Genomic DNA, 13,876 nt, shown 5'->3' with positions numbered 1-13,876 from the left:
GGTACCCCTGCACTGAGAAGAGTTTTAGCACCCATTTACCTAAGTGCAGAGGAAAGGGGACCATCATAAAAATTCACCTGCTTGGCTTACAGGTGAACTGTTTGTTTTCCTCTATGCTAAGCATTTAGCAATAAATCATTCTAATAATGTTTCTATAATTCTTAGGGGGGAAAACAAAATTTTTTTAATTGTACCAACTTCTGTGATATAGCAAAAATATTTATTAGAATAATTTTTCCCAAGTTTGAACTTTATTTTAAGGAGTCCTTCTAATATTCTCTTTCATCCTGGAAAAATGAAATGCTATTACAAGTACTATATACAGAATATAAAGCAGTGATTTTAAAAAATGTCCTAAAAATTAGTCTATATAGTAACACAGTGAAAAAAATGGGATTCTCCAGGGCCTTAGAGAATTTGAAGTGGCACCTTAGGTGATCTAAGAAAATAATTATAGTTTCATGGTTTTCCTTTTGGTTCAAGATTAGAACAGCTGGGATACCACCTCCTGTTTTAAGAGGTAGAATATATGCTTTTTACTAGTCCAACATTTACTGGTCAGCCTGGCCTCAAGAGACTCTCACAACTTCAGCCCATCTGCCTTTGGTGATGGCCAGATCTCCATGCCCCAGGCAGCAAGGCTTCCAGATCTCTATTTAAGATCCATGAACCGGATATCCATGATGAGAAGGAAGTTCTTAGGCAGTGGGCGGGGGGCTGGAGAGAGAACAGTAAACACTTGATGCTCCAAGTCCACACTGGTCACCACGATGAAGCCGGCCACACTGGTCTCAGAAAGGTTCTCTTCTGTGCCCTCAGCAGTGCTCACACTCAGGAGGTGGTGCACCATATCTCGGCCAGGGGTGACAGGTACTAGCTTGAGCTGATTGTCCTCCTGAGACATGCCCAAAGGCAAACAGGAGTCTGGAATGGTAGGTGCCCCAACTTTGTAGATTTTCACATCTGAAAATTTGACATTGAAGGCATGGGGGTAAAAACAGCCCCGGAATCCATAGAAATACTCACGGATACGCTCATCCCTACATTCCCGACGGAAGTCCTTGGAGCGCTCAACCACACCCCCTGATTTAGGAAGCAGCACAGTGCGTACAAAGTGAGGAAGGTCCCGTTTCAGTTCATTGTACAGTCGTTCTTGATCCAGAACCACAACCACATCCACCTCAAAGGCTGACGCTGCATGCACCAGGGCCTGGTAACCAGAGCCCTTGACCCAGCCACAGGTGTTAATGACACAGCCACTCACAGAGGCCCTTCGGTTCACTTCACACCTTTGGTTGAACACATCTGCTAAACGAGATGTAATCTGCAAAAGACAATGAAGGTGAGGAAGAACAAACCCATAGCTATTTTGTCCCTCTTTAGAATAAGTACTATTAGGTACAGGAAAAAAATTTTAATAGCTGTGGTTTTGGCCCCATAACATGGATTTTTGAAATTTTTATGCTGCTGCTTCTGTCTCCTAAGTGGAAATTTCAATAACTTAACAGGTCCACAGAAATATTTAATAATCTGAGGTTGACTTATATTGAAAACTGTCTTTTCTGAAACAATATGGCAATAACACCAGTTCAGAGGGAGCAAAGAGATGGCTATAGACAGTATTAACTAGCAAACTTCTGCACAGCTTCCTACCCTGATAGCAACCCTACCCTCCACCTTACCATGGCTCTGACCTTATTATAGAGCTTGATGTTGGTGCCAGGAGTGGTGGAGCCAAAATGATACACCAGAGGGGCCTGGATGGAGAATCCCTCTTCAACATCCGCTGGCCGCTCAATGTAGAGGGCCCCCATGGTACCAGGGATAGACACAGAGCCCTGGCCCACATCCAGCTCCACATAAGTGGGACGGCGACCCAAACGCACTGCGTAGTTGAGCAATAGACGGCACACTGTGGACTTGCCCACATCAGTGGGGCCCACTACCATCACACGGGGGCCTCGCTCTTCTTCCTTCTCTGCTTGCCTCCGCATCTGCTCCAAAGCTGTATGAGTATTGAGGTAAAGCAACATAGGGGTGTCCTTGGAGACATAAGCCACCTCGGTGCGGCCACTCAGCTGTAGAGAACAGCCATGCCAAGTGAAAACAGCTACCTTGGCACCAGCATCAAAGGTGAATTTCTTGTTTCGGGTCAGCTCTGTGCCAAAGATTTCTGCCATGCCAGCCAGCAGCTCCAGCTGAACTGACTGAGATGCTTCCACCTCAAATCGAAGTTCTGTTTCTCGCTCTAGTTCAAATTTAGTTGTTGGCTTCTTGTCATCACTGGCCTCTTCTCCCATCTTTTCTGTGTAGCTGCTGTGCCTAAAACACAAATACAAGTTAGGATTTTCTGCTCAAAAATCCTCCAATGAATGTTTCCCCGATCCTGCTTTGTTTTTCTCATCTCTGATCACCATCTGTCTACCTCATAAGGTTGGGCATTTTTTTTTTTTAATCCTCACCCGAGGATATTTTTCCATTTTTTGTACAGATAGAGTGGGAGGGAGAGAGAGGAAGGGAGAGAGAGAAAAACATCAACATGAAGGGACACATCGAGTGGCTGCCACCCTCACGACCAACCAGGGCCAGGGACAAACTGCAACCGAAGTACGTGCCCTTAGCGGGAACCGAACCTGGGTCTCTCTGGACCGCAGGCGGACGCTCTAACCGCTGAGCCAAATTGGCCAGGGCAAGGTTGGGCATTTTTGTTTGCTACTGTATCTCTAGTACGTAGAATGGAACTTGATAACCCGCAGGCACCTCTATACATACACTGAGTGAATAAATAAATGACTGAGACATTAGAATAAAATTATATCTACACAGAAAACTTGATTACATCACCTCATTGCTCCCTTCATCACTCTACTGGGATACTCTAGACTAGAGCAAGGCAAGAGATGCCACTCCCCAACCCTCTTAGTCAACAAGAAAGGACGTCTGCAATCCGGATGCACAGCAGAGAATATCGAGCTTGGACTTAGAAAACAACATTTCAAAGCCTCGCTCCGCAACTACTAGTGTCTTCAGACAAATCACTTAACCTCTCTGAACCTCTTCCTCAGCTGTCAGCTGGAGGCACTTACATTTCCTCACACAAAGTGTTGTTCTGCGGACTAGCAAAGATTGTTGGAGGGAAACATCATCACTTCGTAAACTAGAAAACGCCGAGAAATAAATTAAGTTACTTCCGATACCGGAGCAGCACTAGGTCGGGCCCTTGTCCCAGCTTACCCAGACACGAAATCCGCCCAGGTCCCAAGGAGGCGACGGTTGCTTTCCTGAGCGAATGATCTCACCTGCACCGCCAAGACCCCCCACAAACGATAAACCAAGCAGCCCTCCCGGGCAGGACCTAAGCCCACCCACACCGTGCTCGCCCAGACCCACGCCGGAAACAAGGGTGGTTTCGCACTTGCGCAGTGGAGGAGAGGCGGACGCGCGATGCCCCTTGGGATATGTAGTTGTGCGGGAACAACCGTGACAGGTGAGCGCGCGCAGCCGCTCAGCTTTCTGGGACTTGTAGTTAAAAGATTGTTTTTGATTGTGACGCCAAAAGTGGGAGGGACGGCGACGGTCATTGTTCGCCACGCCGACTAGACCCAGTAGGAGTGGCGGTTACGCCCCCGCGCAGGGCAAGACCGGCCGAGGGGCCAGGGGTTGCCCCAGCGCGGCGGTTGCGGACTCGCCCCTGTTCCCGCTTACCTGCTGCCCGGGAAGGGGAAGGGCGGCGGGAATGGAGGTGGACTCTCTGTCTAGGTCCCACGGTAGCCTCTATTTACCTGGACCACAAGCCAGGAAGGAAATTAGCAAAACCCCTTTTGGACCAGAGGAAACCGAGCGGTAGGGAAAGGGGAGGAACGCAGCCCGTCAGAGGCCCACCTGGGCTGTCATCCCCTACCTGACACCGTGCTTGGCACCCAGAGGGCTTTTAAAAACTTTTCTTTTTTCTTTTATTGATTTTAGAGAGAGAGGAAGGAAGAAAGAAGAGAGAGCTAGAAACATCGATGAGAGAGAACCTCCTTTGGCCGCCTCCTGCACGCCCCCCCTCCCCAATAGGGCCCACAACCTGGGCATGTGCCCTGACTGGGAATGCAACTGGTGACCTCTTGGTGCATGGGTCCACGCTCAATCACACCACCGGGCTAAAAACTTTTTAAATAAAAGAATGAAAATCCAAGAATTTCCTCTATAAGGAATCCTGTAAGTCAGCCAGTCATTAACCAACAACCTCTCTCCTATTGAGCAGGAGTTTTATTTGGGACTGTTTCCCTCCTTGAATCCCTGACAGTTACACAAGGTCAGCCCTTTACCCTGCAGGCAGCAGGTAGGGCCACTCCTATAAGCCCCTGGTCACCAGCTTGGGCTTTGGAACCATGTATTCTTTGCTATGCCACTTGCTCACTGTGACTTTGAGCAAATGACAGGCTTACACTCTCTGAGACCTAGTTTCTTGTCTGTAAAGTAGAGGTAATAACAGTACCCAACCTCTTAAAGTCGTTTTGAAGATTGAATGGGATGATACACATTAAGTACTAAGCATGAGGCCTGTAACATGAAAGCATCTGATGTTAGCTTTTAAGTTTTTATTACAGTTTGAGGAGGGGAAGCTATAATAATGCCATCCATTTGTACAATGGTTTACATTTTTCAAAGCCATTTCAGGTATCCTTTTCACGGCCCCTCTGTAAAGTCAGTTTTATTATCTCCAGGAGAGATAGGTGTAGGGGTGCCCAACCTAAGACTCAAACCCAGGATTTTGGAGTCTGAGTCCAGTTATCTGTTATAATAACAGCAAACACATATGCAGTACCAGGTACTGTCCCCTGGGCTTCACAGCTGTAAATTCATTTAATCCTCACAAGTATATACTGTCGTTGTCATCCTCACTACCGATGAGGACTTTTTTCAGTCCAGCTCCCACGGTTAATTTAGATTGAGAAACCTGGGCAGATTTTCCCGGTTGCCTTTTTCCTGCTGGCCCTACTTTAGCACTCATTTTCTAAGAGTGCCATCCTCACTTCTCACTTATGTTTTTTTTTTTTCTTATGGTTTGCTTTAATTATTTCATTCATTCACTATACATGCATTAGTTCTTTTTAAAAAAATTTTTTTATTAATTAATTTTTGTTACAGATGTTTCTCCTTTTTTCCCCACTGATTCCCTCCTTCCCCTCCCTCCCTGCCCTGTCCCCAGCTTTGTTGTCCATGTCCATTGTTCATGCATACATGCATATAAGTTCTGTGGTTTATCTCCCCCCCCCTTCTGGGGATTGTCAGTCTGTACCCCACTTCCACATCTCTGGGACTACCCCATTCCTCAGACTGTTATGTTCATTATATTCCACAAATAAGTCAGATCATATGATACTTGTCTTTCTCTGTTTGGTTTGTTTCACTTAGGATAATACTTTCCAGGTCCCTCCATGTAGTCTCAAAGGATAAGAGATCTTTCTTTCTTACAGCTGCATAGTACTCCATTGTGTATATGTACCACAGCTTTTTTATCCACTCGTCTACTGATGGACACTTGGGCTGTTTCCAGATCTTAGCTATTGTAAATAGTGCTGCTACAAACATGGGGGTACATATATTCTTTCTGATTGGTGTTTCAGGCTTCTTAGGGTATATTCCTAGAAGTGGGACATGCATTAGTTCTTCAGTGAACTATTAGGTATCCCCTAATCTTTCACCATTCTTCAAAAATTCAATTAGAGTCTTCCATTTGCAAATATTCTCTCCAAGTGTGCTCATCCTCTCCTGTTTCCATGTAGTCTGTCTCCTAGATCTGTTTCTTCACCTCCACACTCTCTCCCTTGAGGCAATTTCTCTCAATTATCTGAAGATCATCTTTTTTTTTTGGTACACGCCTCTAGCAGGAACCGAACCCGGGACTCTCTGGTCCACAGGCCAATGCTCCAACCGCTGAGCCAAACTGGCCAGGGCTGAAGTTCATCTTTATTTGGATATTGTATCGTTATCTCAAGCTGACTTTAGGGAGATGAACCCACCCCACCCTCTTTAGACTGCCCTCTATTCTTTTTCTTAAACACAGAGAGTTGAGGCACAACATTTAAAGCATCTGTGCTTACCTACCTCTCTTTTCTCACTTTCGCAAAGCCCTCCTTTCATCTCCACCCCCCATCCCCACCCCTGCCCCAAATAACACTGTCCTCTTGGGCTTTTTCAATCTCCTCTCCAGCTAAATCCTTTTTTCTTTTTTTTTTTTTAATTTTTCTTTATTGATTTTAGAGAGACAGGACGGGGTGGGGAGCATCCATGACAGAACATGACTGGCTGCCTCCTGCATGCCCCCCACTGGGCATGTGCCCTGACTGGGAATCGAACTTGTGACCTCTTGGTGCATGGGTGGACACTCAACCACTGAGCCACACCAGCTGAGCCCAGCTTAATCCTTGATGATTATCTTCCAGAGTTAAATTGATAACCTTTTTTTCCTTTCAACTTTCGATCCTTGCCCCAAAAACAACTCGCCATTTTCCCCCCACTTCCCACTGTTTTCCTCAAAAAACGGTTCTACACATTCCTCCTGCATTTACATTTTCTTTCTCCTCTGCTGCCCAGACAAGAACACTTCCCTCTTCTTTTTTTTTTTTTGTCCCTCTTTTTTGTTTACTGAGTTCTCCCTCTCAATGTCAAACTTCTGGTATATCACTCAAGGTACCCACATTGTGTTTTCAGAATTTACCTTAAGCCCCAGAATCTTTCGGAATTTCTTTCTTCATACCCAGCTAGCAATGCCTCCCATTCCATTTTCCTACTTTAACGTTTTCCCCTCCTTACATGTGAAAAGAAAAAAAAAGAACACCCACAAACAGTCCCTTCTTTAAGTCCCTACCTTTATCACCCCCTAGAAATCAGGGGTTTTTATCTGAGAGGATGTGTTCTGTGACCACATACTTGAGTGATGTGCACAGGGCAGCACTCCATGAGAGGCAGTCTGAGTCAAAGTGAAATATAACTAGATTCTGATAGAAAAATAGCACCAAACAATATAAGTTCTTAATAAGACACAAATTTAGCACGTCTCTTGAGCTATCCGAATTTTTTATAGTAAACCCTCTTTGGGTTTCAGGGTATTAAGTTGAGAACAGTGTTTTGAAATAAGAGCAACTACTGTTTACTAAGTGCCTATTAGCTGCCAGGCACCTTATTTCACATCTCCATGAGGTAAAGAGCAGAGCATCAGTAACTTGCCCAGTGGTTGCTGGTGACTATATTGGCAGATCTGAGATTCCATCTCAGTCTCTTGGAGACCAAAGCCAGACACGGACACAGCTGAAGACTTGGGAGCGTCAGCTCTGTGCTAAGCATCGCAGTCCTGGGACGCAGAGAGGAGTTGCCCAAAGGACTTGCTTCAGAAGTCTACCGCCCAGTAGGGAGCCTTATGTAATGTGGGTGTCTCCATTCATGAAGCACAAGGAATTGGGAGGCAGTTAAGAGGTTCCTGCATGTGAGATGTCATATTTGGTCTGTGACTCCTTCAGGGGTATTAAACTGAGGCTTTGAGGCTTGGAAGTGCCTGGTACAAGCTTGGGGGTACGATTTGCTGTAAGTGACAATTAGTATGTCTTTCTTTTCTTTGCGTCAGGCTGGGGTCCAAGCTGAACTGGGAAATGTATCATCTTGAATGTGCATGCACGGCCTGACTCTCTGCATCCATCTCTCACGGTCCCCTGCCTCGCCACCCCCTTTCCTCCAGCCTTGCCCAGCCCTGTCCTTCCCCCAGGCTCTATCTCCTTGGCCACACTGCCTTCCTCCTCAGCAACCAGCCTTTCCTCTTTTGCACCCCTCCCTGTCCTGTTCCCACCCCTGCCTCACTCCCCCAGCCCCATCCCTCGATGCCTGCCCCCTCCCTCCCTCCTGACCCGCCTCCTGTGTCTCCCAGCCCTGCTCTGACGTGAGAGATGAGGGGGGTGGGGGGATGGATGACTCACAGTGTTATGATGCAGTTCCACAACACACAGCTACATTCACCCACAGACCGAGGTACAGACGAGAGACAACCTCTGGCCCCCCAGCAGCTGGCCACCTTTGCAGCCCCAGTCTTGAGCCCCTAACTCCCCTCCCTCGCCCCATCCCCTTTCCCAATTGAAGGAGCGGAAAGAGAAGAGAGAAGAGTGAGCAGAGAGATTGAGAGAGAGAGAGAGATAGACGGAGATCTCTGGAGCAGACCTCAAGGTGAGGGGGCAGCCCTTCTCCAAACGAATTTTTTTCCCTTTGCAAATTTCCTCCTTCTGCTGCGTGTTGCTTTCTCCCCTTTGCAAAAGCATTATTCATCCACCCTTTGTCCTCCCTTCCCCCTCCCTGCTGCCTCCGCTCCTCTCTCAGCTCCTCCATCCCTCTCCAAGCTCTGACCGTTCCGCACTTATTTCTTGGCAACTTTGGCTGCAGCATCAGGCATCACTGTTTATTGTTTTGTGGCTGGTGCAGACCCCCCAAAGCCCGCCCTGGGAACTGGCTGCCCTGCTAATGATTTTGGACCATACCATGCCGAGAATGCCAGCCCAGAGGGGACCGAAGCCTCAGAGCAGATGAGAAAATCCATTGTGAGCAGGTGGCCCCTCCGTTTTTGTTTTTTGTTTTCGTTAGAGGCACGGGATTCGCACCTGGTTCCTGGAGCTTCTGCCTTGGGGCCTCTGCTGTCGGCACGGTTGCTCAGCAGCCCCCACCCCCACCCCTCCCTCTCCCCTGCCTCCCACCGTCCAGCTCTAGCTCACTTGGGGAACATCCTCTCCCCAGCACTCAGCTTGCCTTTGTTTTTCCCTGTCATTCGCCCAACTTGCTTCTCCCTGTGATCTGAGATGGGGAAGAAATGACCCCTGCTGCCCCTCCTGTGAGTGATTCTTTGGCCTTCTGTGCAGCCTCTGGTTGGTTTGACGGGGAAACAGGGGAGAGAAGGGGTGGGAGGCGAGACGGAGGCTGGGGAAGGAAGCCGAGCAGGGACCTGGCCGGCCCCCTCCCGGGCCCTTGAAGAAGGTGTGCTCGGTGGAGCGGCAGAGGAGCACGCAGACAAAGTTGGAGGCAGACCTGTGAAGTGGATGCTGACTAGTTTGTGCTGGTGAGGAGGGCCCAATTTCTGCGACCAGAGCCCAATGTCACCCTGAACTCAGCCCAAGGTGTCTTCATGGGGCCCAGCCAGGGGGACAGGACCTGAAACTGAAGATGGTCTCTGTTGAAGGTTTTATGGAGACACTGCCCTGTGGCCTCAGGAAGGACTGGAACAGCAGGGCGCTAGCGACCACCACTGAGGACAGGATGACAGCCTGTTTGCCCTGACTACCTGGAGCCACACTGCCTCTGCTCTGCTTCATGGCCTGTCATTGCCAGAGCACCCAGCTGGCACCTCTAAACCAGACTTGGGCCAAATCACCCACAATGGGCCTGAAGGCCCCATGAAGGAGAAGACATCACCTCACCTGCTTATCAGAGCCGACAGAGGCCACCTCCCTTCCTATCCTTTGCCTCCAGAACCCTCAGCCAGCTGGGGGCTGGAGTTTGGACAGATGTCAACATCTTCCTCAAGACTCCTAATCAGAACCCAGCAATTATTTTATCTTCTGCCACCCACAGGGGCACTGCTGTTTGTCCCTGCCCCTGGGAGGAGGTGGAAACATCTCTGCCTTGTGCCCCAAAGCACAGCTTTTGAAAATGTGAGTCTCCCTTTTGCTGCCCATGGAAGAGGTTGCCGGCACCCTCACTGCACCACCCAGCCCTGCTCAGCCCAAGAGGCCTGCCGCAGGCCCCATTTCCCATTGCCTCCAGCAGTCAGACTTGCCCGAAGGAGAGCTTCTCCCCTACAGCTGGGGCCTGCGTCCTTACCGGAGGGCTAAGCCAACAGTGAAGAGCAGGAGAAAGAAACCAAGGAGCTCAGAGACTGAGAAGACAGCCAGGCATTGCTTCTAGGCCAAAATAAATGGACCAAGAGGCAGAATCCGGCAACACCGGCCACTTCTGAGGTCTTTGGCGCAGAAGGAGGCATCCAAGAAGTTCTAGTTCCCAGGGAACAGGCTCCCAGAGGGCTGAAGCAGGGTGTGTGCACCTGCCTGCCTGCTCTCCCTCCCTCTCATCCACCCTCCTCCCACACAAAATGTATGAAGAACCAATTGTATTGCGAATAGAGGCCATGAAATAGAGAAACTGCCAGGCATCCCCAACTTCCAAGAGGCTTTGAGTCCCCGAGCCTATCAGAGCATGTGGGAGGCAGGTCCTCACCGAAGAAATCAAGGACAGAGCGCTGGCGGATGACATCGCTCCCATGGCAGCGCGGAGCCCGCGGGCTGCTCCCAGTGGAAATGGTGGAGGCTGCTCCCGCCCCCGGGGCTTGGGAGAGACACCGCCTCCCCGGCTAGGGCACCTGAGGCCTAGAACTGCTGCCAGACTTGCCAGAGTAGACGGGGATCCAGGGAACAGGGAAGCTCAGTGACTCAGGGCACGTAGGGCAGGGGGGAGATGAGCACTGTGTTCTCCATTCCCTCGGGAGGGGCCCCGCACGAGGTCACGGCTCTCCTGATGCACCTTCCCCTCTTCCCAGGTGACTTCCATTTCTACCTGGTTCGCGTCTGGGGGGGGCCCTGGCCGGGCAGCCCCCCCACATTTCTCCTGCCCTGAAACACGGCTCTTGCCAACCTGCTCCGCTGCTTCACCTGCGACCGCCTGTGCGGGGGTTGCACGGCGCCGGCCCCTCCAGCCCGCCAGGGCATCGTCCTCCAGCCCGTCATGCCCAGCTGTGACCCTGGCCCTGGCCCTGCCTGCCTCCCCACCAAGACGTTCCGTAGCTACCTGCCCCGCTGCCACCGCACCTACAGCTGCGTCCACTGCCGCGCACACCTCGCCAAACATGACGAGCTTATTTCCAAGGTACGCCACGTGGGGGCCTGCCAGTGCCCTCCTCTCCCCACCAGGCTCAAACTCACCTGGGTGAGGCAAGGCGGCCTGCCCTACCCGCTCTGTGCACCTGAGGATTCGGGTAGTGGGGCCGAGGGCCACCCAGTAGTCACTGTCTGTCCTTTGTCTCCACAGTCCTTCCAAGGGAGCCATGGCCGAGCCTACCTGTTTAACTCCGTGTGAGTCCATCTCTCTCCTTGTGCGTGTGTGCATGATTTTCCTCTGTGGAGAAAGGGGGTGAGCCATCAAGAGGCCTTTCACCTCTGCTTTGCCTCCTCTCTTGCAAAGAGGTTTAGAAACTTAGACTGCAGTTGTCTCGAGGGGAGTCTGGGCAGAACTGGAATCCCACCTTGGAGGAAGTCCCAGGCACTAGTCATAAAGGGGTGGGTTGCTGAAGGCCGGGGCTCCCAGTGGGGTGGGTTAAGCTCTCCAGATGGAAGTTTCTTTGGGCTGTTTGGGAGCTAGACTGACAGACTGACCCCATTGGGTACCGGTCCTTCCTGTTTTGTGAGACAGGGTCAACGTGGGCTGTGGGCCAGCAGAACAGCGCCTTCTGCTCACGGGGCTCCACTCGGTAGCTGATATTTTCTGCGAGAGCTGCAAAACCACATTGGGCTGGAAATATGTAAGTATGGGGAGACACCCTCCAAAATGGATAGTCTCCATGGCCCTCCAAGCCCCAATGGGGTGGACTGGGTGGGGGGGTCTGTCAGGGCAGGGGCAATACAGGAGGGCCTGGAGGGGACTGCTTGGTCCCACATTCACCACTTCCTCTCCACTAGGAGCAAGCCTTTGAGACGAGCCAGAAGTATAAGGAAGGGAAATACATCATTGAAATGTCACACATGGTGAAGGACAACGGCTGGGACTGAGGGGCTCAGGCAGGCAGTGCCCTTCCTCCGCATGCCCCACCCTCCCACACCTGTCTCCTGGCCCCGCCAAGCAGTCCATACCAGCATGAGTACTGCTCCACCCCTGGGGGGATCCCGGCTCCCACCAACCCCTCCCGCCTCCACCTCATCACTCCCAGGCCTCTTCAGAACAGGGGTCTGGGGTACCCCAGGGGTGTTCAAGGCTCAGGAGTGGGCAGCAGTCAGGGAGAGGCAGAACTGGGGGAAAGGGTGGTTGTGGGCCCTCCCAGCCCCAAGGCCCTGTAAATGGAGGTGACGGCAGGGCATGCACTCAGGCAGAGAGGACCATAAGAGGGATCCGTTTTGCGCCACCGTTTCAAGTGAACAGAGGACAAAGCTTGAGTCAGGGGGTTGGTATATCCTGGGCCACAGAATATCAGAAAAAAGGCTTTGGTCAGGGTGAAATTTTGGCCTCCTACATGGGGAGACACCAGTTTCTGAGGGTGGAAAGAAAAATCTCAAATCCCAGGCCCTGGGAAATAAAGGAATCACAGGGGTTTCCATTTCACTCCACTTGTTTATCTTGGCACTAAAGAGGCACTTTCCAGTATCTAACCTTTGCCACTGGGTGGGGTGAGGAAAGCTGCCCCTGGATCAGCCCCCACCCCAGCTGGCTATTTCCAGGGCCAGCGGTCTCTGTGGGCATTCCCCAAGGCCCAGCCACTGCTCCCTGGGACCCAGTCCCTTGGAAGGGAGGTGGGAAATCAGCGCTACGGGGCCAGGCTTTCTCGTGGCTGCCACCAGCGAATGAAACTTTTGTAAGATACATAGTGTTTGGGTTTATTTTTAATAAAAAGGGGAAAAGCAGCTGTGAGGTGCTGTCCTCTGACTTTCTTTCACTGTGTAAGTACTCTAGTCACCTCCCCACCACCTGTTCCTTTATGCCACTAGGGGGCAGCAATTGCTTTGTCTGCTGGAGCTTTTACTAAGGGAGGGATATTCAGGTGAGGTTTTGCTTAGTAAGAGGCATGGCTTTTGTGAGAGGTATTCCATCTGAAGAACAGTTTGAGTCTACTGGAATCCTTGACAATGAATCAATTTCTGCTTGAATCCATGACTGGAAATCCGGAAGAAGCTCATCTCAGAACTAGGGTGTTCTTGGGTCCCATTGCCTTTGCACCTGATTCTGTCATGTTTTTGGTCAGCTCACAGCCATGCTTAAGGCTAAAAGGAAAATTGATCAGCCAAGGTGCTGCCCTGGCAGTTGATACAAAGTGGAACAAAACAGCCCAAAATTGCAGCATCAATGCAACCATGTGACCCAAGCGCAATTTTTGGCAGTGATGAGAAATTGCTATTGTTGTTGGGTCGCTGACAACTGCAGCAAGGACCATACACACACCATAAAAACCATTTTTTGTAAGCTAGCTTGTGATTTCCAGATTTTCACTGATATTGCAAATATTTGCAGAGCAGCTATTACCTGCCAGGTTTGGTGTTAACTGGGGATGCCATGAAGAACAAGGCAGCATGGTCTGACTTCATGGCGGTCCAGTGGGAGGACAAACAGTAACCAGGCAATTCCAGTAGGAGGTGATGGGATCTGAACAGATGGGGAGTAAGCTTGGGAACTTGAAGGATCTGAGGAGTCAAAGTAGGCTTAGCAGAAGTGATGACTGTGATGGCACTTGAAGGATGAGAAGTTAGGAGGGCAAAGGGAAGAACGGAAGGAGGGGGAATATTTCAGGTAAAGAACTGTGGCAAGTGGCTCAAACTTAGTTGAGGAGGAAATATGTTTCCTATATCTGCAGTATAAGTGCAAATGGGTGAGAGATGAGATGACAGGAAAGATGGGCAGTGGCCATAGACCATTTAGAGAATCTCCTTTTATCCCAAGGGAACTGGGGAAACACTGAAAGTTCTTGTTTTTTTTAACAAGAGTGGTGTGGCATCATCAAATGCTTGTTTGTTGTCCAGCGACTCAAATAGAAATGTTAAGACTGAAGAAAGTATGGGACATAAACTGTGTAGCATCTCAAATACTGTCAACTTTAGAATGGAGCTGTCTTGAGCAGAAGAACAGAAGAAACTGGAAGACAAGTGCAAAACAAATGTAC

The 13,876-nt window shown here is 50.1% G+C and overlaps 2 protein-coding genes across 3 annotated transcripts; one reads left to right on the top strand and one right to left on the bottom strand.

The window, feature by feature from the left end:
- Positions 1–203: 203 nt before the first annotated feature.
- Positions 204–3,380, bottom strand: CLP1 (cleavage factor polyribonucleotide kinase subunit 1). Its single transcript, XM_036258589.1, has 3 exons — positions 3,235–3,380; positions 1,695–2,322; positions 204–1,324 (listed from the first exon to the last, which is right to left on the bottom strand). The coding sequence occupies exons 2-3, from the start codon at positions 2,298–2,300 to the stop codon at positions 653–655; spliced, it is 1,278 nt and encodes a 425-aa protein (XP_036114482.1). The 5' UTR covers positions 2,301–2,322; positions 3,235–3,380; the 3' UTR covers positions 204–652.
- Positions 3,381–7,958: 4,578 nt separating this feature from the next.
- YPEL4 (yippee like 4) lies at positions 7,959–13,590 on the top strand. Of its 2 annotated transcripts, none has more exons than XM_036259285.1 (5): positions 7,959–8,202; positions 10,556–10,881; positions 11,044–11,087; positions 11,425–11,533; positions 11,691–12,629. In XM_036259285.1, the coding sequence occupies exons 2-5, from the start codon at positions 10,741–10,743 to the stop codon at positions 11,778–11,780; spliced, it is 384 nt and encodes a 127-aa protein (XP_036115178.1). In that variant the 5' UTR covers positions 7,959–8,202; positions 10,556–10,740; the 3' UTR covers positions 11,781–12,629. The 2 variants fall into 2 exon arrangements, with proteins under 2 accessions (XP_036115178.1, XP_036115177.1); XM_036259284.1 differs by lacking the exon at positions 7,959–8,202 and adding an exon at positions 9,038–10,113 and having other exon boundaries at positions 11,691–13,590.
- The last annotated feature ends 286 nt before the right edge of the window (positions 13,591–13,876 follow it).

This window comes from Molossus molossus, unplaced genomic scaffold (genome assembly GCF_014108415.1).
Source record: "Molossus molossus isolate mMolMol1 unplaced genomic scaffold, mMolMol1.p scaffold_m16_p_13, whole genome shotgun sequence".
Classification (NCBI taxonomy): Eukaryota; Metazoa; Chordata; class Mammalia; order Chiroptera; family Molossidae; genus Molossus; species Molossus molossus.
Note: the sequence above shows the minus strand (reverse complement) of the source record. Positions and strands in the feature narration are given on the sequence as shown.

What these genes read in the sequence shown, in the direction of transcription:
- CLP1 (XM_036258589.1), bottom strand. Translation starts at nt 2,300, where the DNA reads ATGGGAGAAGAGGCCAGTGATGACAAGAAGCCAACAACTAAATTTGAA. An exon ending in ACATCAAGCTCTATAATAAG is followed by an intron (nt 1,325 to 1,694) that starts GTCAGAGCCATG and finishes TGTCTTTTGCAG; the next exon opens with ATTACATCTCGTTTAGCAGA.
- YPEL4 (XM_036259284.1), top strand. Translation starts at nt 10,741, where the DNA reads ATGCCCAGCTGTGACCCTGGCCCTGGCCCTGCCTGCCTCCCCACCAAG. An exon ending in GCCTACCTGTTTAACTCCGT is followed by an intron (nt 11,088 to 11,424) that starts GTGAGTCCATCT and finishes TTTGTGAGACAG; the next exon opens with GGTCAACGTGGGCTGTGGGC. An exon ending in CCACATTGGGCTGGAAATAT is followed by an intron (nt 11,534 to 11,690) that starts GTAAGTATGGGG and finishes CCTCTCCACTAG; the next exon opens with GAGCAAGCCTTTGAGACGAG.